At 38.1% G+C, this 24512-nt stretch overlaps 3 protein-coding genes across 4 annotated transcripts; 1 reads left to right on the top strand and 2 right to left on the bottom strand.

Annotated features, from left to right (window-relative positions):
• Window positions 1–166: 166 nt before the first annotated feature.
• Window positions 167–8628, bottom strand: LOC110765437 (DEA(D/H)-box RNA helicase family protein). Its single transcript, XM_021968562.2, has 19 exons — window positions 7931–8628; window positions 7323–7483; window positions 7161–7248; window positions 6645–6890; window positions 6435–6530; window positions 5927–6115; window positions 5671–5830; window positions 5465–5595; window positions 5072–5239; window positions 4717–4989; window positions 4243–4437; window positions 3472–3675; window positions 3205–3274; window positions 2930–3078; window positions 2410–2715; window positions 2084–2143; window positions 1842–1994; window positions 1537–1647; window positions 167–1336 (listed from the first exon to the last, which is right to left on the bottom strand). The coding sequence occupies exons 1-19, from the start codon at window positions 8345–8347 to the stop codon at window positions 869–871; spliced, it is 3645 nt and encodes a 1214-aa protein (XP_021824254.2). The 5' UTR covers window positions 8348–8628; the 3' UTR covers window positions 167–868.
• A 1876-nt stretch (window positions 8629–10504) lies between these two features.
• On the bottom strand, window positions 10505–13467 carry PDE345 (Aldolase superfamily protein). Its single transcript, XM_021968539.2, has 6 exons — window positions 13121–13467; window positions 12267–12536; window positions 12049–12158; window positions 11840–11930; window positions 11351–11620; window positions 10505–11020 (listed from the first exon to the last, which is right to left on the bottom strand). The coding sequence occupies exons 1-6, from the start codon at window positions 13280–13282 to the stop codon at window positions 10742–10744; spliced, it is 1182 nt and encodes a 393-aa protein (XP_021824231.1). The 5' UTR covers window positions 13283–13467; the 3' UTR covers window positions 10505–10741.
• A 3264-nt stretch (window positions 13468–16731) lies between these two features.
• Window positions 16732–23536, top strand: LOC110765377 (protein PHYTOCHROME-DEPENDENT LATE-FLOWERING-like). 2 transcript variants are annotated; one of them, XM_021968492.2, is made up of 12 exons: window positions 16732–17168; window positions 17833–17914; window positions 17997–18061; window positions 18172–18234; window positions 18543–18623; window positions 18900–19058; window positions 19137–19235; window positions 19590–20746; window positions 20842–21068; window positions 21220–21374; window positions 21984–22022; window positions 22137–23536. In XM_021968492.2, exons 1-12 carry the CDS (start codon window positions 17046–17048, stop codon window positions 23208–23210), a joined length of 3324 nt encoding a protein of 1107 aa, XP_021824184.2. In that variant the 5' UTR covers window positions 16732–17045; the 3' UTR covers window positions 23211–23536. The 2 variants fall into 2 exon arrangements, with proteins under 2 accessions (XP_021824184.2, XP_088103614.1); XM_088247488.1 differs by lacking the exon at window positions 16732–17168 and adding an exon at window positions 17179–17513 and having other exon boundaries at window positions 17624–17914.
• The last annotated feature ends 976 nt before the right edge of the window (window positions 23537–24512 follow it).

Genomic DNA, 24512 nt, shown 5'->3' with positions numbered 1-24512 from the left:
CCACATGCAATGCAAATATGTACTGCTTCCGCGAGTGGGTTTTTCTATTTTTCTTTTTACAATATTATTTTTACTTTACATCAGACTCTGTCATTTGGCGTTTGTTTTAAAGTTGTACCTTGAGAGTTTTGCATCTTCTCGTCAAAATCGAAAATACAAGGACTCAGATTCCAGGAACAATTCTTCCTGGGATACGACCATTTCACCGCGACTATATTACCAAAATAATCAGCGTCATTCTGGAATTTACAAGGAGCTAGTTATTAACAAAAAGTGAAAAGGGTAACATGTTTTCACTACACTGGCCTACGAACTATCCCAAAGAATAATATGTTACATCAAAGTGAAAATCCAAGCTCACAATTGCTTAAGAAATCACCCGTTTTGCATTTGCAAATGTGTTCGTGTATATTTCTCCTCCACTCTTTCTAAGTGCTGATAACTAGAATTTCACCTGTCCTTAACAAACTCTCTTGGTCACCATCATTCAGTGCTGTGATCCAAATGCGACTACTGAAATGGCCAAAATATGTCAATTCCAGTCCCCTCAACTTTAGCTCGGATGTACCCTGTGTCCCGAAGCAGACGATCCAATATGCCAAAATCAACCACAACTTTGGCATCTTGAATACTATTTGCTGGTGATGTCTGATCAATTATGGGTGTAAAATTATGTAGAAATCAGGCCACATATGCTGGCTTTTTAGGCGATAATGCTGCCCGACCTTTCACTGTTTCCTGAGGCAGGTAATAAAGTTGGACATTGTGACCACATTGATTCTCAAAGGAACTCTCCCAAGCACCACCAGTTGTGTTCACTGCCCTCTCATCAAGTCCTTTTTGGGAGGGAGGATTGGCAAATAGGGATTTAATTATGGTCCCTTTTGCTTTTCTTCAACATCATTGACATGTGATTGATGTAACCATGGCCCATTTGTGTTCCACTCACCAGCCACTGGATGGCCTCAGCTGCTGCATCTTTTTCTGCACTCTTCTTGTTATTACAAGGCTGGCCCATAATTTCCATTCCGTTGAACTCTACTGTAGCTCGGAACTGGCTGTTCTTCAGTTGCTTAGTTTTGTAGGTGGGTGCAGCATATCCTGCTCTTGTGAGCAATGTCTGGAGCTGACTCTTAGAATTATCACCCCCAGGTCCACTGTCAGTTCTTGAAACCAAGGCTGAGGCTGGCTGTGCTGCCAACACAGATGGCTTTGAGGATGTAAGGACCTGGCGGCCAAATACAAATCTACCCTCTCCTTGATCCTCTGAGAGCAGCAACCGCACTGCAGAAAGGAGTTCATGAAATGCGTGTGTGTCCATCCTGGGGTTCAGTAGCTGTTCAGTGTTCACCAGAATTGACATTAGCTAGAGGTAACAAGAGGAGAACATATATTCAAAACTCACTTAAAGAGGCAACTGGGAAAGTAAAGTAGAAAGGAGCCCAGAAATAAAAAAGAAACTATAAGAACAAAAACTACAGGGTTCCAACAGGTTAAGTCTTAAAAGAAACTAAGTTCATTGGTAGTTTAACTTACTTTGGTTTGAATTAACTCATCAAGTTCCCCTTTTAAACATTGATACATTTCTGCTATAGGAGGTTTCATGAAGAACTCCAGATATCCTCCCAGCATTTTCAAGTGTCCATCCTGCCAGAACAGGAATTCAATCCCATTATATCACTCGTACATAACAAATAAATAAGAAGAAAAAAAATAAGGAACAGCAGCAATAACAGAAAACAAAAACAACACTAACAACATAAGAGAGCAGTATGCCCACTCCCGCAATCCCAAATAAAAAACACGGCACAGTCAGCAAATACCAGAAATGAAATACTTACTATAGCCCCTTTTGAAAAACTTCCACCAAATAGGAGGAGCACTGAGTCAGACACAGCTGTTGAATCCCGTAGGAAAACAGAGTTCACTTTTATCTTCTCATTGAAAACCAGCCATGGATATGGAATTTTAGGTTCCCGAGCATTGACAGAGTTCTAGACAAATGAAAAGAACATGAGATGAGATTAAACTAAAACAGAAGCAAGGACATCTTTTCTTCAATGTGATGAACAAGAATGCTTACCGAGTATAGCAGCACCTGACCGTCCTCCATAGTTTTCAGCAGAAATGACTTCTCATTGTGCTGCATTATAAAAGAGAAATGAATCATGTTCTGCATATATATACAACAAACTCACTAACAAACACTGACACAATTTTTAGCCAAAAGCATTTTTAATTACATCCTTATGGCTAACTTTACTTCCCAATTTGATTAAAAAGGCATGTATTCATCATGAGATAACAATCATGAATCCAACAGATGGAGGAGATTGACGGCATCAAGAATTTAGAAAAGCAATCAGAAAATATTTAGCTTAATTAACACCAGAGCAAATTAATGCTTACCACAACAGAGCAAATCCCAGGATACAGGCCATAGCAAATAACTGCACGGATGAGATGCTCATCATAACTCCATGCATTATGGGTGGTGGTGTTGGCATCAACAAGATCAGTATCTCTGAGCAAAGAGAAGAATTCCTTCCTAAGAGAATCAATGGCTTTCATCGATTGTGCTGAAAGAAAGTTCTTCCAGCAGTAGTCATATCCAGCAAAGTCTCTTTCAGCAACCTTCCAGCCCTCATAGGCCCGCACAAGAGCAAGGTGATCACTATAATCTCGTGAAAACTGTGACTTTGCAGCCTCAGCAAGCTACAAAGATAAACAAATAAAATAATAACCATAAATTGCATTTAACAATAATGATACAACAAGGCCACAGTACAAATATCTTAATTCCAAAACTCGCTCCTCCCTCACAAAATCTGCGGGAATAATAACAGTCCAACTCTTTGCCTCAAGTTCTAACCAAGAAACAAGGAGCATGATAAGTCCAATATGTAATAGAATCGGAGAGCTGACTTACGTCTTTCTTGTCAAATGGTGTTAGGAAAGGATCTCTGACACTAAGGCCAGAAACAATAGTTAAAACTGGATCCAGGCAGTTGAAGATGGCGCCCACCAAGAGCATCTTTCCAAGTTTTGGCTCCACAGGAAGCATAGTTAGATAGCGTCCTGCCAAGCGACTTAGATTGCATGAGGCTTATTGCTCTAAGAAGATAACATCTCAGCCATTACAAAGAGTTGCAAGCATCACAATGCATAATTGAAATATTAAAAGAATAATATATCTCTTCCCACCTAAAACAGTCAGATTCTCGTTCTCATCTAAGGCCCCAATGATCTTTAAATACTCTATGGCATTTTGCACCTATGAAAGATATTAGGAAACAAAGCATGAATTGCAGCCAAAAAGCAAAATTTGCTTATAAATCACAACAGTTTCAGGAACAATATGGGGCGAAATCAGCCTGATGGAAATCTCAGTTCCTTTCAGCAATAAAAAAATGTCCAATTGAAGATTTAAGTTAATAACATTGGGCTGAGAAATGTGAAAATGACTGTTACCGCGAGTAACTCTGGTGACTGCAGAGCCCTAGATAAGAACTCAGAAATGCTTCCTAGGTTTAAACTTTTTATTTGCAGACAGAGAGACTGCAGAGGCGTTCTCAAAATTTCTGGCAATTGATACTCTGCAAATGCATCATATACACATCTAGGATAGAGATGATAACATTCCCCAGGCTGGACACGTCCAGCTCTTCCTCTTCTCTACAATATAGATAAGCACAAAGAAATGTAATCAATTAGCATAACAGACTGAAACTTAACATGAGCTGAACATTAAGCACCAGCAATATCAAAACTCAAAAACATACACAAATGTTAGTAAATCCTCTCTATATTCATGTTTTTATTTCACTAATTAGAGAACACTAAGCAGGCACATCATCTTGGTATGTTCTGAAAAGAAGGCATGGAATGAGCAATTGGGAGCAGTATCAGCTGCAGGCATAGTACGACTAGTGTCAAAGCCCACGTTCCTTAGTCTCTTAAAGGGAAACAAAGGGAAAATCTCTGTTGGGTGTTTATACAGCAAACCCTAAAGTTCTGAAAAGAATTGAAAAGGCTAAATGCTAATTCTAATGGATATATTCTTATACCAGAAAAATGGGGTTGCCCTCAGGAACTTTTTTTCTGCTACTCATTCTACCACACATGCATGCACCCAACAATGTAGGTCTACAACTTGAGTTGAACAAAGATAACTTATATACTGCCAGTTCATGATAGTTTTCATCTAAGAGACCAAAATCTTCAGCCAGAACACATTCTTACTTGTTGAGCAGACACCTTGGAAATCCAGGAAGGAAGCAAACAAGGAGTATTATTCAGTGCGTCATATGAAGTCTCTTTTGCCTTTCCACAATCAAGAACAAAAACAACGTCATTAATTGTGATGCTTGTCTCAGCAATATTAGTAGCCAGCACTATTTTCCTCACTCCATCCTCAGGCTCATCAAATATTAACCTCTGCATGTAGTCAACATGGAAACAATTAAAATAGGAGAAACCACGATATAAAAATTGGCTAGAAAGTAGGTTCAGTAGTAACTCCTTCATTCACCATAGATAACAAAGAACTATGGCAGCATCTATGAAGGATGGATGACTTCGGGTGAAGACAAATTATGGCAGCATCAAACAATGGATTGACCATTAACCACAATTATATGCAGAACAGCATCCTATACTCGTATGCAAACAAATTATGCTATCCATTGTACAATAATCAGGGCATTAAAAACTTACCTGCTCAGAACTTGCCATAGAACCATGGCATGCTAGCAACAAGACTCGGCTTGAATCACCTAAGAGAGGATTGGCATATAACTTTTCCTTCAGAGAGTTGATGTCATCCCATCCAGTCATAAAAACTAGAATAGCACCAGGCCTTTCACTCTCACAGATATTGCACAAAAGATACTCTATGAGATTAAAACCGATACAATCAGGATTCCAACATGCTAGAGATTCCTGAGTCTGGGGACCATACCCATTAAAATCGGCTGCTTTAAGTGCATCCTGAATACATTCCAAGAGGGCAAAAATGATAAGATCCAGGAAATGGAAAAGGACAAAAGCGTTTATGCAATAGCTTGTATACCTCAACAACAGATGCAATTTGGCTTTTCCTCTTTCTCGGTGCCTGTTTGCTCATTTTCCACATCTTTTCTTGACCATAATCATCAATCTGATTGTATGGAGTTAATCTGCAGCCCGTAATTTCCAGAACATCCTCCAGAAAATGAGTTCGAACTGGATATGTAAAACCCTAAATTGGAGGGGAAAAACAAAAGTAGAAAACCATCTCAGACCATTATTACCTATCCTCTGCAACTTGCATTAATAAGTTATACATAATTCCCTCAGGAAACAGAAGGAAATACACATCAATACATAACATCCCTCCAATACAAGAGAAAACACACAAATTCTTAACAGAAATACACATCTCTGGATGGAGAAATTGCTACTTATGACATTTTTTTTAACTTACTGGAACATGAATTATCTGAGCCCTACCAAAGTAGGATGAGAAAAGCTCAGAATCTAGGGTTGCGCTCATCAGAATCAGCCTCAGTTCTGGTCGACGAGGTAGGAGATCCTTGAGAACAATAAGCAGAAAATCTGGCATCACATGATTACAGTGAGATATCACACTCTATCATCCAAAATTAAAGCCTCAATCTAGTGCTAAATTACCTTCATTCATTCCACGTTCATGAATTTCATCCACAATCACATGAGTTACACCTTTCAAATTTCTATCAACCAGTAATCTTCTCAACAAAATGCCAGTGGTGCAAAAGAGAAGGCGGGTGTCCCTCCCTTTCATACCCTCTAACCGAACCTTATACCCAACCTAAGAACAAAGAAATGCAAGGAAAAGGTCTTTTTTAAATAACCTTAGAAGGTAATAATTTGATCAAGTATCCCAAGAAAATTGAGGAAAACTCACTGATTCACCCAATTTCTCCCCTCTCTCTGAAGCAACTCTTTCAGAAACAGACATAGCAGATATTCGTCTAGGCTGTGTACATATAATACTACAAACAGCTCCACGAACAGCTTCTATCTCAGATTCTAGAATGAATTGTGGAATTTGAGTGGTCTTGCCACAGCCAGTTTCACCTGATATGATAACAACCTACACATACAAAATTATGCTCATCAAATGCTATCATCTCATGCTTTCAACACTACGTGCCAAAATAATTATTGTCGAGTGGCATGCTAGCATATTTGAATTAAAAATAATTGCATGATTAGCATGTATCAACATCTACTACCTTAACTTTGAAAACGACAATGTGGAAAACAAAACAAAAATGATTATGCCACTCATGAGAAAAAGAGCTGACCCTCCTCAACACACACCAAACCAAATTGTAAAACAAGGACCAAAGTCAGATATAACATCTTGCATAACTTGGGGAAATGAATTCTCATGATAAATAATGACTAACCTGATTCCGTGAAATTGCAGTTAACAATGCATCCTTCTCTTTATAGGCAGGGAGACTTCTCCGAAGTTCCAGCATTTTTCTACCTTCAGGAGATTCCTATAGAATGAATTAGAAAAATATTACATATACGTAGAATAAAGAACATGATTCATCTTATAAGTGATAACTGAATGCCAATCATGCTGCCGAATCTGCCAAGGTAAGACAAACCTGCCAAGCTTGTTGCTTATCACGCAGCTGCAAGCTTCTCCGCCAAAGAATTTTTTCCATTACAACCTTACTAGACGCCAATGATTCTGGTTGCTCAAAAAGCCCTTCATCAGTAGCAATGCTGCCACTACTGTTTGATCTAGAAAAGGAAGCATCTGGAAGCCCTTCCTTCGTCCTAGACTTCTGAGAAAGGAATTCTCCAAGATAGCCCTCAACTCTCCTCAGCAACCCAAGAGGCAAGGTCACCTTTCAATTTATTAAAAAAATATATATACATATCACTTAAGAACCGTCAAGTATGAATTAAAAAGAACTTGGGCATTTGAAAAAAATCATCAGTTCTAAGAAACAGCAAGTGAGATGGTAAAGCACATGGAGGCAAGAAATGAGTGTTGTCAACAAAAGCACTGTTAGCACTAGAACTCAAAGTGAAACAAAGGCAGTATGTCTTGCATGAATTAAGATTATGTTAAACAGAAACATCATATGCAAGGAAACAAATCAATAAGGAATTACCTCTCTCTGAGGGCGCCTGTCATCGAGGTCAAATCTGTAGTTTGGCAGTGGGACCTTACTAAATACAGCAACCTTTGCATATAGATGGCTGTCAAAAATTCTCACAATCAGACTTTTGAGAAGTTATTGAAACACTTACATGCTCACAAAAACAAAAGATACCTATAAAGCCCCATTCTGCTTGCCAAAGCAGCTATTTTCTCAAAATCACGTCTATCTCTTTTCTCCCTTGAAACCAACTCTTGCTTCTCCTTATCGCGTAACAGCATTGTTAGTTTCCGTTTCCAATCATCAATGTTATCAGACGGGGAAGCACCCTGAGTCTGCATTATTAAGAAAAACAAATACCATTAACATTTACATATGCAAGACTCTCAAAATGGATAGGCATGAATTCACAGCAACACAGAAGAAAGTAAATGAAGATTCTCTACTAAGCTCGCAAAGAGAAGTTAAACACCACACAAGTCAAACACCTAAAACGTCCCAGGTAAGCGGGTTAATTCCTCAACGATTATAAAACCCACTTCGAACAATTACAAGCAACGCATATCAAAAATCGACATAGCATTTCACATAATACTTAGTAAACTGAGCCCGACTCAATTAACAAACAAGTTAAGAGCTTAAAGTGAAACGCCCAACTTGCACTTCAAACTTCAGAAGCTGAGCCCTAACTAAAACCTAATCAGCATTTCACACTGAGTAAACACACCACGAATTCCCCGATTAAAAACCCTCCGCATGCACATATACGTATAAAACCTCACCGGACGCGATGGCAACTCAACTTCGCGATCGGACCCTTCCTCGGAAACGCCGTCGTCGTAAGCAGAATTGTGCTGCAACTTGGGCTTCTGCAGCTGCTCCTGCTGCTGAGTCTGGTAGTAAGTCAGAGTACCATTGGTGCTCCTACGGTTCAGAGCAGCACTCTGGTTCTCGCGGAGTTTGGAGCCAATTGAAGCAGCAGAGGTGTAATTAGGGCTAGTGATGACTGACCGGAGGCGATGGTGCGGAGGAACGTAAACGGCGCCGTACGAAGAAGGAGGCCGGTCCTTCATCGCGAGGAGTGAGGGAGAGGGTGAGGGTGAGGTTTTGAAGGCAATGGGTTTGGGATGTGAAGGTGCGGCGGCGAATTGGAGAGAAGGAGATGGAAGAAAGAGAAAAGCTAGAGATGGTGAGGGCATGCAAAGTGAGAGCAGAATGGCGTCGTCTGGAGATCAGAGGAATATGAGCTTTGTGTTTGTTTCCCGGAAGAAATGATGAACTCCGGAAGAGAAGACAAAAAGAGAGCTTGTTTAGTATTTTACTTTGAGTGCGCACGCCAGCGCTTCCGTTTGGGCTACGAACTGGATCTTATGCTCTGGGCCTCTGGCATATACGAACTGAACTGATGCCATTGCTTTTCCAGCTTTCCGACATTTTTAAATAATTTTAGATTGAGCGAATTTGAATTTTATTTTGGTGAAGTGGGAGAAATTTTTATTTTAGATTTAGTTTTTAAAAAGTACCTATATATCTCCACTCTCCCTAAAAAGCAAAATACTGTAAGCTCTATATTATATTATCTTTTCATTTATTTTCAAAGTTCAAACAAATGTAAAATAGAAAAAGTATATCAACTTGAAGGATGGTTCTAGGTTAACCTTCGGCAGACAGAGGCTTAGTTTGGTATTGTTGTGCTTTTAAAAAAAACTGCTTCTGCTGTGCTGTGAAAATAAACAGCTATGAAGTGAAGCAGCAAAGTGTTTGGTAATCTATATTTGTAAAAGTGCTGTGAGTATAAAAAGCAGTCTTATAATGTTTGGTAAACTTTTTTATAGAAGTGCTGTGAGAGTGTATAATGACAATAAAGAGCACCATGATGAATTTTTTTTAAAAACCTAAAATTATCATAAGAAATAAAAAATGTATACTTTTTTCTCCCTTTTGTTTCCTCCTTTCTTCTTCCTTTCCAGGCCCCATTCCCTTTTTTTTTCTTTCTCCCTCGTCTGCTTTCTCTTTTCTTCTTCCTTCAGGGGCCCCAATTTTTTTTTTCCTCTCCCTCTTCTCTCCTTCCTCCTTTCTTCTTCCTCTGTTTTTTTCTTTCGTCATCTTCCTCATCCAAAATCTTCAAGACAAAACTTGTTTTTGTTGTGATTTCATACAAATTCTTGTTATAAAGACACCCGTCCCAGTTTTTTTCTTTTCTTCCTCTTTTCCTCTTCCTTCCCAGGCCCCCCATCTCTCAACCTTTTTACCTTTCCTCTTCTCCTCCTTTCTCTTTTCTTCTTCCTTCCAAGACTTCTTCCCTTCCCATGTTTTTTTTTTATTTCTTCCTCTTTACTTCTACCTTCCCAGCAACCCCCGCCCTCTTTTTTTTTAATTTTATAAATTTCTTCGTCTTTTCTTCTACATGCCCACCTCTTGGGGATTTGATTTTCTTTTGCTGAATGAGATAATTGGTTGGTAATCTGGGTGTTGAATTTTTTGTTGCCGTAGAGATAATTGGTTGGTAATCTGGGTGCTGAAGGAGATCTTCTAGGTTTGTAAAATAGGAAGCTGGGTTGGTGGGGTTTTGGGTTGAGTTGGTAGCTTTGAGGGATTGAGGAAGGGAAAAAGTTGCAGAGAGAGGATGATATTCTGGGTCTGTAAAATAGGGAGGTGGGTTGGTGAGGTTTTGGGTTGAGATGGTAGCTTTGACGGATTGAGGAAGGGGAGCAAGTTGCAGAGAGAGGAGAGGATGAGGCGAGCAATCCAGAAAATAAAAAAGGAACGACACTTGGGAGGTTCGAACTCGGGATGATGAGGATATAACATGTAATTGTGTGAAACAAATAAGGGCAATATGGGCAATTTGAAATTTTCATTTAAACCTCCGCATGCTTCTCCTCGCAGCAGTTTTCAGAAGCAGCTCCCCACCTGCTTCTGTTTTTCAGCTTTGAATGACAGCAACTTATTAAATAAGCAGCTTATTTTTGTTTTACCAAACACCCAAATCTCCAAAACTTTTTTTTTAAGCTGCTTATTTTTTAAGTTAAGCAATACCAAACTAAGCCAGAGAGAGAGAGAGAGAGAGAGAGAGAGAGAGAGAGAGAGAGAGAGAGAGAGAGAGAGCGGGCGCTTAAGAAATGGATATGGTTGTGGAACTGTCTCAAACTAGACTGATATTTGACCAAAAATGAAAAGAAAAAAAAAAGGAGAGAATTATGAGATGACTTCAAATAAGTTACGGCCTTGAAAACTGAAATCTAGCAATGAATTAAACATAACTTCGGTAAACACAAAATAAAGGAAGTAGGAAGCATGTCTCGAAAAAAAACACAGACGGTAAGCAAGAAACAATCTCAAGAATCACAAGGTGCTTTATGAAAATTAACTTTGATAAATAGGAATAATTTTACCACTACTCCCACCTTCATAAGTTACAGTTTGAAAAACATATCCTTTCTCACCGGTCTTATTCAAGCTCTCAAGTCTTTCTAGTGGAGGAAAAGAAATGAAAAAGCTTTTACTCAGCATACATAGCTAACACCAAAAAAAATGCTGTAAATTACATCCTTTTCAAGTTCCCGAAGGAATGAACTGCCTCAGACTCTGGCTTAGTATGTATAGCCCTTGACGAACATTCCTTTCTTGGCTTCCTCATCCTCACCCTCAGCAGAGTACCTTCCTAGCTGAGCCAAGGAGTTCGCCTTTGCTCGGACCAATAGTGCCCTTTGTGCAGCTTCCACGTTCTCAGGATGTCCTTGCCATGCCTTAAGCACAGAGTTCTGCAGAGCACGTGCATACGAGAAGGAAACATGCCATGGGTTGGGGCTTTGGTTCATTGCATTGAGGTTCAGGGTTGCTTCTGCTTCGGATTGTCCTCCTGACAAGAACTGAGAAGCAAAGAGAGCAAATATAAATCAGCCCATGGAGGGGAACAAATATCTTGAGTACTACGTTCTTATGATATATTTTAATGGGGGAGAGAAAGTGAATAAATAGTAGTACATTGTTGTATTGTTCGCAACTATAAATGACCACAAATATTTGTATTCTATAAAACAACCTGAGCACAGGCTTTCTGTAGAGACTGAACAAATAGCTACTTAAAAGTATTTTTCCCACAAATCTCAGTCGGTTTTATAGAAGTGTCTATTAGTCTTCTATATAATAAGAGAAGAATAGTATATTTAAAATTACTACAAAGTGATAGGTAATCTTACCATGATTCCTGGTACTGCAGGAGGAACTCTCCTTTTAAGCACTGTGAGTGTATGTTTGGCAATGGTCTCTGGAGAAGCCTTTTCCTTGTGTTCAGCCCCTGGGGTTACCATGCTAGGCTTAAGAAGGATTCCTTCGAACACCACATTGTTTTCAGCCAAGTAATAGAAGACTTCTGCCCAGACCTTCTCTGCCACTTCAAGTGTCCTTTCTATTGGGTGGTCCCCGTCAAGAAGAATCTCAGGCTCTACAATGGGCACAAGACCATTGTCCTGCACATAATGCAATAGCAATGAATCATGTATGTTTTATAACAATGACCAACGGGTAAAGAATTTAAAAATACCTACAAATTCATTGTTAAACTACTTGCAAAACAAAAAGGCAAAATACTACTTTTATTTTCAGGATAGCGATATAATTATCACACTCGTACTCCGTAGGCAGTGATTGGAAATCCAATTAACATAGCTGTCTAATGTTGAACATACCTGAGAAATGGCAGCATAACGTGCAAGTCCCCATGCAGCTTCCTTAACAGCCAGAGCAGAAGGACCACAAGGAATGCTAACAACTGTGCGCCTGCACGTTTCAAGGAGAGGACACTCAGATAAATTTATCTGTCAAATAGAATAGATCAACTGGACAGAAATACAAACTCTATACAGCAGTAGTCCACAAGAAATATTAATTGACTTACCATTTAGCAAAACGAGCACCTTGCTTGTAGTACTCAGCAGATCGTGAAGCCAATCCATCTAAGCCTTGGCACCAAGATTCATTGTTGGATCCTGGTAGGGGAACCAAACCCTGCAAGGTCAACCAAAGAAGCACGTCAATGACAATTAGGGATCTCACCCAAAGTACTTACAGAAATTTCTCAAGCTATAGAACACATATGGTCTAGCGGCACCATACCTTATCAACTTTGATTCCGGGTACAATTTTCTGCTCGCGCAACACGTCCACAAATTTCTTCCCATCTGTTGTTGACTGGTAAAGTGTTTCCTCAAAAAGAATGGCACCTGAAATGTATTCGCCTAGGCCAGGAGTGGTCAACAGAAGTTGCCTGTAAGCCTGTCGGTTAACCTCGGTATTGTCCAAGCCAATAGAGTCTAACCTCTTTCCACAAGTTGCATTTGATTCATCGATGGCAAGTATACCACGACCAGGAGATGCAATAGTTTTCTATAACATCCAAAAACAAACCAGTTAAAGAAAATAAAATAAGATATTAAAGCTTTTCACGGACATAAATACATATTGTATGTGTACATATATTGCTTACTAAAACAAAGTACAATTTGCCACTGATGACTTGAACCTAGAACCTCCTATGGAAACACACAGTTCCTTTTTTTTTATCATAGAAATATCCGTTGTTATTTATACAAAATTGCAGTTTTAGTATGCTGTCACATGGGCTTAGAGCTAAGAACTTTTAAAGCTGTGACGGAGAAAACAATAAAAATAAAATACAAGTTGTCTGAAGATCAAACCACCATATTAATCAATTGAATTGAGCAAATCATAGTGGAGAGAAACACTTTAATCCAACCTTAGAGTTAGAAACAGTTTAATTCGATCAAGCAGTGAAATCTCAAACTTATAAACTTGAAAAACACATGCATATCCACACGCAAAATCAAATCAAAACATCAAATCAAAACATCAAAAAGAAACATATTAATAAAAAGTGATGATCAGATTCAAACTTTCAGCCAGCAATGAAATCAACAACAAAATAGAAATATTGGTAAGAGAGGACGCACAGCGGTTAAGATGAGTTCGTCGGTGTAGGCCTTAGCTCGGATCGGGACGGCGACTCGGCGAGTAGAGAGGCTGGTGGACGATCCGTGGCGCTGAGTGAAGGACTGCTGACCGATCCACTGAGACGACGCCGCATTAAGCTTCACGAGGCTCGAACAGGCCATGGCTTCTTCGAGAGTTTACTTGGAGGCGTCGACTGATTATTTTTCCGGAGAAAGTGTTTGGTGGTTTGGTTAAGTCTGACTCTTGGGTTGGTGGCTGCGGGAGAGAGAGTGATATAATAAGACGACGTTATTCTTGGAGAGTCCGCAGCTGCCTTTAGGAGTTGTAATGGGACAAGTATCATGCGACACTAGCAAACGGTCCTTATTGTATCAATTTTTGATTTACCAGATTGCCCTCTGCCGAGTGACTGTATTATCCTTGGTATTTTTTCGGACGCACTACAAATCCTTCTTCGTTGAAATCGGGAGTGGTACCCTTACAAGTTTGCAAACGCCAAGGAAAATGAATTTGGGATATATTTTGGGTTGGGCCATCACGGGCCTCACCTAACAATTGACAACTTGCAATGCTTCTTGATTAGGTGGAGGAGGGAAAAAAAAGGAAAAAAATAACTCCGATTGTAACACCAAAAATTGAAATAGAACAACAAAGACCATCTCCTTCGTGATTCACGATTGGACGCTTGCATGGAAAAATACAACTTAGGCCAAGGAGGATTTATTTCCTTTTTGGTAAAGGCCAAGGAGAATTTTCTTGTAAAATATAATGAATTAGCATTTATCAGAAGATTAAAAACAAAAAATGATGTGATATTTTTTTTTTATCATAACACAATATTTTTCGGTAACTTGTTGGAAAATGTTGTATATTCCTTTCATGTTATTCAACCTTAACGTCGCTACCTATTTAGTTGCATAACATGTTGACATGTTTTTTTTCTTATTTTTTCTGCTTACATGTTTTTGTTTTTTTTCCTTTCGTGTTCGCTATAGTAACATTGGTAGGTGATTTTCATTTACATGTTGTTATTCTTTTCTTTTATTCGCAACCATAACGTTGGTAGGTGACTTTCGTTTACACATTGTTATTCTTTCCTTTCATGTTCGCAATTATAACGTTATTAGGTGATTTTCGTTTACACGTTGTTATTTTTTCCTTTAATGTATCGCAACCGTAACTTTGGTAGATGGTTTTCGTTTACACCTTGTTATTATTTCCTTTCATGTTTGCAACCATAACGTTGGTAGGTGGCTTTTGTTTACACGTTGTTATTCTTTTAGAAAATTTGGCATAAGTCCAATTATGAGGAGAGATTTTGGGTGCAATCCATGCAGAAATTGTTGTTGATCCAAGTCCTTTGACTTTTGCGCCACATAAGATTACATGCCTATTTCAATTTATTGATATTTACTTTTTTTTATTTTTTATTTTTTGTTCCAGTTATGCACCTAAAACATAAATAAGGTAAATTATGAAATCCTAAAACTGGTAAGTTATTGATTTGTAGGATATTAATTATCATATTTGATTTGAATTTAATTCAAATCTATTTATTGAATTCTGAAATTTTCCCAAGGTATACCGACATCAAAATTTGTAATAAGAGTTCATAAAAACTTCATACCTTAACAATAGGTAAGGTACCTATGCATACACCTCGTATGCAGTATGCAGGTAATTAAACCCATAAATTACCTCTGGTCCAGGTAATTAAATCCATAAATTACCTCTAGTCTAGGTAGTTATACCCTCTAGTCCAGCTAATTGAACTCATATAATATCTTGGTATGGATCCTTAAACTTAACTGAGATAAAAATCCATACAAAATTTATTGGAAAAAAAAAAACACTATTACATGGAAGACATGTACATATGTATATAAATATGAACCTCCAGAAAAAAATGCTTAAGACAACTCAAGAAAAAAACACTTACCTGTAAGACAGGTACATATATATACTTGTATGTATTAACATTATTTACCTGTGTGTTATGTACATAATTTAATGTGAGTGCTTGTTTGATCAATTGGTATGATATGTGAGTCTTTACTTTTTATTGATTAAATTGTATTTTATCTATATATTAGGAATATTATAAAGGAAAAAAAATTCAAAATTCAAAATTCAAAATTTGGAATTCAATTTCAAGGAAATAATGCATTAAATTTAGATTTTCAATGTGTTTTCCTTATTTACCTTAAAGGATAAAATCGACACAACAAAAAAGTAATAAATGTCAAAGGACCTACATCTAAAACCAAAAACACGAGGACTATACCCAATGACAACTAATCGTTTTGGACCTAGATCTAAGAACCCATTATTCTTTCCTTTCATGTTCACAACTGTAACATTGGTAGGTGACTTCTGTTTACACGTTGTTATTCTTTCCTTTCATGTTCGCAACTGTAACGTTGTTAGGTGGTTTTCGTTTACACATTGTTAGTTTTCCCTTTAATGTATCGCAACTATAACGTTGGTAGATGGTTTTCGTTTACACCTTGTAATTATTTCCTTTTATATTCGCAACTGTAACGTTGGTAGGTGGTTCGCCTGTACACCTTATTATTTTTTCCTTTAATGTATCACAACAGTAACGTTGGTAGGTGGTTTTCGTTTACACGTTTTTCTTTCCTTTCATGTAATGCAACCGTAATGTTGCTACTTATTTGGTTGCATCATACATTGCCATATGATTTACACGTAGTTGTATTTTTCTTTCGTGTCTTGCGACCATAATGTTGCTACCTATTTGGTTACATCCTACGTTGCCACGTTGTTTTTTGTTTACACGTTATTGTTTTTTCCTTTCATGTCTGATGACGGTAATGTTGCTACCAATTTGGTTGCACCATAGTGTTTTCCTATTTACACATTGTTTTTTCCTTTTATATATCGCAATCGTAATGTTTCTATCTATTTGGTTGCATCATACGTTGCCATATGTTTTTTTATTTATACATGATTTTTTCCTCTCATGTCTCGTAACCATAACATTACTACCTATTTAATTGCATATCATAAGTTGGTCTGTGTTTTTCTTTTTACACATGAAATGTTATTCCTTGGAGAAATAGTTCCCTCTTTGGAGTTTAAATGATTCTTTAACTCTCATCTCATCCATTCCCAAGGATCCAAAACGCCCCCAATTATTGTTCATCTTGTGGTCCTTATTACTACGAGTCTACAAACATGTAGTTTATTAAGTTATAGTAATATAAGCAAACAGAGCATTATTACATGTTAGTACCATTGCGAGGATTTATATGTCTAGTAAATTCAACTCTCAACTTCCTTGTTCTCTTAATTTGGTATATGTGTCACAATCAGCTATTGCCACACAACTAGCATCCACAGACAATAATGCGGCCCAACTACACCACACCATTCCTCAGGTGTATTAGTAAGCACATTTAAGATTAAGATGCAAATAAGATAATACCAAATATATTTTCCAGCAAATATCCCACTTGACCAACACATTGCATTCATGCAACCATAACGGGCCAAAGTGGCCGTTGCCTTTACACCAAAGTCTTAAAAAGCCCCAAAAGTGAAATAAATTAAAACAGCCCCACATCCACCGAACAATAAACATAAGATAAAAACAAAATTGGATTACGGCAGCATATCATAAGCTGTAAATTAATCAATGGACGGGGGCCAAAACTAAGTTTCCTTTATATCAATTACGACCTGTATATTTACTACGTGTTGGTGTTCATGGCTAAGCTGGCAACCTATAAGTCGAGACCTTCCAAAAACCAGAACGTACTGGGAAGTTCTCGCGTCAACTCTAGGGCATTGCCCCCATTTCTCTCATCTCATACTTATATATATATGCACTAGATTTCACCCTCTAGCTCTGTAACCAAAAGGTGTTTGAGGAAATTGCTCAGTGAAAGTGACTTGTCAGACATGGGCGTGTCTTTCCAGGTTGCAAAGACGGGTACGAGGTACAAACCAAAGGTGCTTCCGGAGGAGGACAAAGGCAACGATGAAGATGACTCCGTTTCTGACTCTCGAGAGAGAGATGATGAGGTTTGTGGATGATATGATTTTTTCAACAGCCAACCCCTTATTCAGTCTGTTTCATTTTCTCTGATTGATTTGTTTTTCTTCATTGTTCTCTCAGTGAGTGTCTCAGTTGGATTTTGGGTTTTCTGATTTTGGTGATTTCAGGTTTTTATTTACAATGGGTTTATGTTTTTCTGTAATTGATATTCGTTGTCTGCACTGCATGGATGAAGCTGAAAAGTGTGGACTTTCGTCTTCTTCTTTTTTGGGTTTTTTGGTCCCCTGTCTCTTGAGTCAGTCTACTTATTTTCCACTTAATTTTGCGTTTGGGAACTATCTCTGGGATTTTGGAGGGCAATAGATAAGTCTGTAAGTGGTTTGATAACTTGGTGCCCCTGAAATACATTATCAATTGCTTGTAAGGTTTTTAAATTATTAAATCTTCTAATGGTTGGTGATGGGTAAGGTTGGTCTTTCAGGTGCTTATTAAGTCAACAATTTCTCTAGTAGACCTGAACATTTTAAATTTTTAACATGTTAAGGCAGGATGAATCCGGTGGCTCTCATCAAAAGTTGAGCTATTCAACTATACCACGTTCACTCCCTCCTCTTCTCTCCCCACCCTTTTATCATTTTATTATTCCAGAAACTAGTCTGCATGAAGTCTTAGCATGTAATTGTGGTGAAGGTTCAATCTACTGGAATGGAAGCTAAGGTTGCTGATCCTTCAACTGTATTAGTCAATTTTCGACAGCATTCAGTTTTAGACGGTAATGTACCACTTTGATCTTGCAATCGTATCATGTGCTGACTGAGAAATCTTCTTTTTGTTGATAGTCGATTTTTGTGCAGACTTTGAGGTATCCTTTTCACTGAAGTTGTTTCAGAATGGTTTTTATGTGGGAAAAGCTGCCGAGGTTAGCAATCATTAATAGACGCTTACAGAAATTACTTGGCATTTATTAAACTATTGTATCACATGTAATCCTTCCACTGGCTGTTAACACAAACCTTAATGCTTTGGCAGTTTCTCAATGATATACCAGAGCACTTGCATCCATATGATAGAGTATCAGAGACACTTTTTTCTGTAAGTATGATACATTATTTGCCGAAATGTCGAAGTAGTGACTTTAGTTTTTGTGAACCATATGATGTTAACTAGGATATGGCTCAGTCATTCTCCTTCCTGCTCATATTTGACTAGTAAAAAAGCAGAAAAAATTGTACCAAGCCATGCTATCTTGTTGTTCTACTTAGATCTTGGAGGGTTATGTCATGTCCAGTGGCTTTTTTGGATTCCCGTGGTTGATTGGATATTCCACTTGCGTGGCTTCATGTTCTTAACTGTCTATTTAACAGTCATAATTTCTTTTCTGCGTTTTTTTTTTGCATCAGGCGATTGAGTGTGGTTGGTTACCTGGAGATATGTTTGATGGTTTACCCTGCAAATATGTCAATGGAGCCATCCTTTGTGAGGTGAGGAAAAGCTATAAGTCTGTGTTTATATTTGTATTTTAACTATCATTGATTTAGTGATCCTTGTTACAATGTTTGTTTGTTCATTGGCAGTAGGTATATAAGTTTGTCTTCTTTAAAGGAACCATGAGGTTTCCATCAGAAGATACATTTACTACTACTCTTCCATAGGTTATTCAAATGCCTACAAAAAAATTTATGCAATTTTGAATGATTGGAGTGTTCTTACTTGGACTATAAAATTTACATGAACTGATAGAGATGTTTTCCTTGCAGATTCAAGACTATCGCGGTTGTTTTATCCAAGGAAGAGCTGCCAATTCTACAAAAAAGATTCCAACTGTTCACAAGGTTCTTCTACATATGCGCATGGAAAATGTTGTCAAGGACATCTTGTCGATCTCGGATGCTTCTTGGACCTACAGTGATTTTTTGGTTGGTAAATTTTAATCCTCAGCTTTCAACTCAAGCATATTGCTTCATTCTCATATTCAATTCCTTGTTCTTGTTCAGGAAGTTGAATCTCACATTCTCAAGGCTCTGCAACCTGATCTTCATCTAAATCCACAGCCATTGCAAGGCATACACTCTGGACAACCCTTAAGCAAGAAGGTACTAGAAGTGATAGAATTCGTGTAACTTCTGCCAAATCATAAGGATTAAAGATGGTTCCAAATTGACAGATTGGGTTCTGCTTATTTGTTATAATGCTTATTTTATTTTCTATACTAGTTAAATTTGTATTTGACTTTTTAGGCTTTAGTAGCGTGCCAGTTTTAGATCGTTTGTGTGTTTTTTCATGCCCCAAGCACATGTTTAGTTAACCTTTGGATCTTTTTGTGCATTTGATAAACTCCATCTAAATTTCAAGTTATGATTCCAATTGGGAAATATATCTATCTTTTGTTGAGCATGCATGATTGTAGTTGACTTGCAGGTTAGCTAATTCTTAACATTTTGTGGTAGGTTGATCTTGGAATTATGTGGAGCTGGAAAAAGCGAAAGCTGAGTAACGCATCAAACACTGACCTAGATTTCAGCAACTCATCTCATTTAACAGGCATTCCTGTTAATTGTGCAACTCAGAGTTGCAGCTCTCTATTTGGTCTATCGTATCAAGAAAAAGGAGTTACATTTTCGGAGCACAATGTATCAACCTCTGCTGTCAATCCACAAGAAAACAACGTTCTACTGGAGAACTCAGTATCCAATCCTTTGACATCGAAGCCTATATCTAAAGTAGCAGACAGTTGCAACCAGTCTTCTTTAACAGTGATGACCACATCTAATTTTGTCTCTTTACCCAAACGCAGCCTTAATGACTCTAGTAATGATTTGAATAAACCCAGTGCATCGGTTCTTGGTGAGATAGTTAGATGTGATTCACAAGCAGTTCAAGGACCGCTTCTTAAGAAACCCAAGCAAGAGCCTATCGACTCATCTTATGAACAGCTTACTGGAAGCCAAACTGGAAACAGTCTTCTACCTTATCTACAGTGGAAGAGCAAGCTGTTGCCTCAGCGGATAGGGGATGGAAAAGTTCCACATGAAAGATCTCAGGAGAAAGTGCGTCCCTCGCGGGTGATAAATAATGACCAGACAAGAAGGTTTCAAGGAATCTCAGAGCTGCAGGCTGGAATGGCTACTTCTAATGTTAAGTTAGAGCCTGACAAAAATAATTTCCTCAGTTCATATTTTGGAAAGATTAAAGATGAACACTTTGTGATGGACAGGATGCTTGTTCATTCTAGTCTCGCGCAATCACAGAATCAACAGTCACCAACTCAATTTGGAGACAATATACCTGCTGATACATCATGGAAGTACATGGTTCAACCTGTTGACAAAAATATACAAAACAGAAGTGTCACTCACATGAGGAAGGATTTGGAGAAATGTCAGGTTACGACTCATGGAAGATGTGGATCTGCAAGTTCACCAAACATTTCTCTGCCCAAAGAGGTATCTATTCCTGCAAAGCAAAAAACAAACCCTGGTCCTAAACGCTCTAGAAAAAAGGCTGTTGATTCTAGTGCTAGCACGAGCAATATCTCACAACCATCAGAACTTAAAGTTGAATCTGTCCTTGAGAGGTTTTTGAAGATTCAAGCGGTAACTGAGAGGTAATATCATAGTTAAAGTCATGTGAGTTATACTGCAATGCTTCTATTTCTACAGTCTTGCTTGTTATGATGTGTAATGCTTTTAATGCATTCAGGTATGGACTACATAACAGGAAGTGTAAATTGGACACAACTATGCAAAGGAGACCCTCTTTTCCCATTACTAAATTGGTTGCTTTCCAACTCTTATCTTCAAAAGATAATCAGAACTGGGATAATACTTCCACAGATAAAAATTCTCTCACAGAATGCTCCATGGACTGGGGACTCAGTATGAATAGGAGGGTATTGACTTTTCTACGTCAGTCTCACATCTGTCAAGGTGAGGAACTGCTAATTTTTGTATCCTATGTGTTAGTGTGTGTGTGTTTTATACACATATATGTGCATATATATGCACAGACATCGTATGTAATTTTTCACTCCTCATTGCTACCTTTCTGCTCTTTCTGAGTAATTCTATGCCATCCTAGAAAATGGGATTCCCATCGTTGATAGAAAGGCTCAGGTCAGACTGGTCATATCAGAGAAGCTTAATGAGGGAAGTGTCGAAGCAAGCGTGTTTTATGGAATCAAAAAAGAGATGTTTTCAATCGATTATCCTCTCCTACCAGCCTTTACTAGCACTGTGAGTTGCCATTTGCGATTATTGAGAGTTTCTTCTTCTGATATATGATTGTGATATTCCTTTTGGATTCTGGAATGCAATAAATCTCTTTCATTCCCTTCACATCTATTTTGTGCTTATAAAAATTAAATTACACTGTGGTCTATTTTATATTGTAAAGCCAGTGATTTACTGATCATTTCTTTATTGCAAGTAACTACTGAGCTGTTTCTCATATATTTTATGGACAACTTCTGAATTGTGGTGTCCCTTGTCTTTATTTGTTCTCTACTTTTCGACATTCTTACCACTGGCTTTCGTCCCTTGGATTGCTCACATTAATGTCACACTTTCCTTATTCCAAATTTTTCATGCGGCAAAGTGGCTTTCAACTCTTAGTTTATTCTGCTATTACTCTTGTAATTTCAAAACTTAATAACTAGGAAAAGGGGAATCACAGGGGCCTAATAGTTTATACAAACTTTTGTATATTGTGAAACAAACAATAAATATATCCAGCCTCCGTCAGAGAACTATAAATAATAAGAAAAGCAAAAGGAACTCAATTTACATTATCGTGTATCTGAGTTAAATATATTGTTCTGACCTTTGTGTATATGTGCTTTTCAGAATTCTGCAGACCTTTTGGCTACTGAGTTCACTACATTGGTAGGTTTGTAACTGTTGGGGAATTTTTATGAATTAGGTTTGGTTCTCACAGCATTAAGTGATACTTAGCTATTTACTCCCTTTTTTTTTTCTTTCTTTCTTTCTTTTGTACAGATGAAGCGTGAGGGATACTACATATCTAGTGATCACGTAGAGCCTACAACTCTCAAGGCTGATGGTGGCTTGAGCAATCAGCGTAGTGCTAGTATTAGAATTGGCACTCCATCAGCTCAAACATTCGAGCTACCTTCTTCAACTCTAACCCCAGGGATATCACCTTCAAGACTCAGTCCCATATCCATGCAACTCCCATCACTGAACATTTTCTCTGGGGGCCAATCGCTCCATTCTGAAAACATATGGGCAGCTCCACAATTTGCAAATAGTTGTGTATCCAAACTACCGCTCACCATTGCCGCACAAACCAATTGCATGATGCCGCAAGTCCAGGAGCTTCTGAATAGGCGTGCCTATTTAGTGTATCAGATGCGACAAAGAAAACTACAACAAAATGAAATCAGACAGAGCAGATTGGAACTTGGAGGATTGGGTACAAGTGCAGGTGGTGGTATGACTGAGCAGGGTGGTAGAGTCCAGGGGCTTGGAAATGCTGGTCTTGGTTCATTTGGTAATGTCACAGGCATGAGGTCCTCCACTCCCCCTAGGGCATTGGGAGGACGGATGCCCCGGGCTGGAAATTTAGGCCAGTTTAACAATCTTGGTTGTGGAACATCTGGTTTAAATGACAGCAAGCCGCTTCCCAGTCTGATGTCTGATCGTTCAACGGGGCTTTTGAGTAAGTTGAGGGCGGCAGAAGGCCAAGGGACGAAAGCCTTGATGAGTGGGGCTCCAGTTCAAAAAAAGACAGGTCATGGGGTTCCAATGGACATATCAAATATTCCAAACCTGGCTAGTAAATTAAGCAAGGAGCAGCAGCTACAACCACAGGTGCATCAACCAATCCAGCAACTACAAAAAGATATGGTGCAGCCATTGCTCCAGCATGTAAGTTCATCTCAGAGTCAGGTTAGCCTTCCTCAACAATTTGACCAAGAGTCTCAGGTGAGCCAGCAACTGAGCCCAGCGCCAGCACCACATCAGGTGAATGGAACTGTGGGTCATGGAAGTCCAGAGATGAGCTCTCAGACTCATGGGTCTGTGGAAAGTATCAAAACTGAAGCTCCATGAGTGTTGTTTTTCTAGCTAGGGAGGGTAGTGTAGTGGTGTAGTTCAGTCATGAGTCTTTTTCTTTTGGTCAGTAGTTCAGTCATGAGTCAACAGAGCAGGTGAGATTCAGGGAGAACAAGGCGATGTACATAGGCCGGGCTTGTGCAATCGTGTAATTACCAACATAGAAGGTATACCATTTTGTCGTCGTTTTTGTTTCCCTTTTACCTTTTAGGAGAAAGAAATGGGAAGAAAAGAAAATCAGCCTCATGTTCCAGTCTTCATTGTTTTCTTATATAATGAAAGTGTGTTGTTTGCCAAAACAAAATTAACCGTCCATTAATTAACTGTTCGCTTTAAGGTTTTAGCCAATGATTTTTTTTAACGAGTTGGCTTTATCTGTAAAGTTTCCTAATAACCCTTAACACAAAATGAATTTGATGCATGATCCATGCTACACTTTTTTTTTTGTCGGAGCACCCATTTTGTATTGCATTAATCTAAAAATTGAATCAAAACATTGTAATTACATATATTTCAAGTTGATAAAAGAATATTGTACTTCTTAATATATAAAATGATATTGAGGGGGAGAAAAATCGAATAAGTGGCATCAATGCAGCAGTAACCAGTCTTATCTTAATATAGTTAAAGCTACAAACTCCTTGTAAACTTATATATCTTTTTTTGTTTATTAACAAGAGCAATATTTTAAATCATTCTAACGCGCAGGGTCAGGTTCAAATTTCAAATAAAGGGACTGCTCAATACTTTAGAGCATCTCCAATCGATTTGTCAAAAGTGCCACATAGACATTTAACAGCTAGAAATAACATCTCACACACTCTAACCGATGTGTCAAAACTGATGTGGAATGAAGGCTGAAGATTGAGATGTTATTTTTGACATTCCAAAAGCAAGATGTCAAATGAATATTTTATTATTTTTTCTTTTCTATTCTTTTTAATTAAAAATAAATTAACACTAAAATATAATAAAATAATAATTTAATTTGACATATCGGGTGGAGTGTAAAGCTATGTAAGATGTCAAATTGCCACATCAGCCATCAAATTTAAATTTGATGTTTGGTATTTGACATCTCCTTTGGAAATACTCTTAGTCAACTAACATAACTCACAGTTGCGCAGAATTATATATCTTTATATCTTTAGAAAATTGTAGAATGAATTAATCCGACTACTTGAAAATATGTGGAAAATATGTGGATAAAGCGTCCCCACACTCTAATAAAATCCGTCCACGTCATAGCCCTCGGAGCTGGGTGGACCCTACATCCAGATCCAGCTCACACGTCCACTG

The sequence above is a fragment of the Prunus avium genome, chromosome 1, assembly GCF_965620075.1.
Source record: "Prunus avium chromosome 1, drPruAviu1.hap1.1, whole genome shotgun sequence".
Lineage (NCBI taxonomy): Eukaryota > Viridiplantae > Streptophyta > Magnoliopsida > Rosales > Rosaceae > Prunus > Prunus avium.
Note: the sequence above shows the minus strand (reverse complement) of the source record. Positions and strands in the feature narration are given on the sequence as shown.

Excerpts from the sequence above, each read along its gene's own strand:
- LOC110765437 (XM_021968562.2), bottom strand. The coding sequence starts at position 8,347 with ATGCCCTCACCATCTCTAGCTTTTCTCTTTCTTCCATCTCCTTCTCTC. Across the intron at positions 5,240-5,464 it reads CTCAGATAATTCATGTTCCA|GGTTTTACATATCCAGTTCG; the intron begins GTAAGTTAAAAA and ends CCTCCAATTTAG. Across the intron at positions 3,676-4,242 it reads CCAAGGTGTCTGCTCAACAA|AGAAGAGGAAGAGCTGGACG; the intron begins GTAAGAATGTGT and ends TCTATATTGTAG.
- PDE345 (XM_021968539.2), bottom strand. The coding sequence starts at position 13,282 with ATGGCCTGTTCGAGCCTCGTGAAGCTTAATGCGGCGTCGTCTCAGTGG. Across the intron at positions 12,537-13,120 it reads ACGAACTCATCTTAACCGCT|AAAACTATTGCATCTCCTGG; the intron begins GTGCGTCCTCTC and ends TGGATGTTATAG. Across the intron at positions 11,021-11,350 it reads CTGCAGTACCAGGAATCATG|TTCTTGTCAGGAGGACAATC; the intron begins GTAAGATTACCT and ends TTTGCTTCTCAG.
- LOC110765377 (XM_021968492.2), top strand. The coding sequence starts at position 17,046 with ATGGGCGTGTCTTTCCAGGTTGCAAAGACGGGTACGAGGTACAAACCA. Across the intron at positions 18,062-18,171 it reads ATGTGGGAAAAGCTGCCGAG|TTTCTCAATGATATACCAGA; the intron begins GTTAGCAATCAT and ends ATGCTTTGGCAG. Across the intron at positions 20,747-20,841 it reads ATTCAAGCGGTAACTGAGAG|GTATGGACTACATAACAGGA; the intron begins GTAATATCATAG and ends TAATGCATTCAG.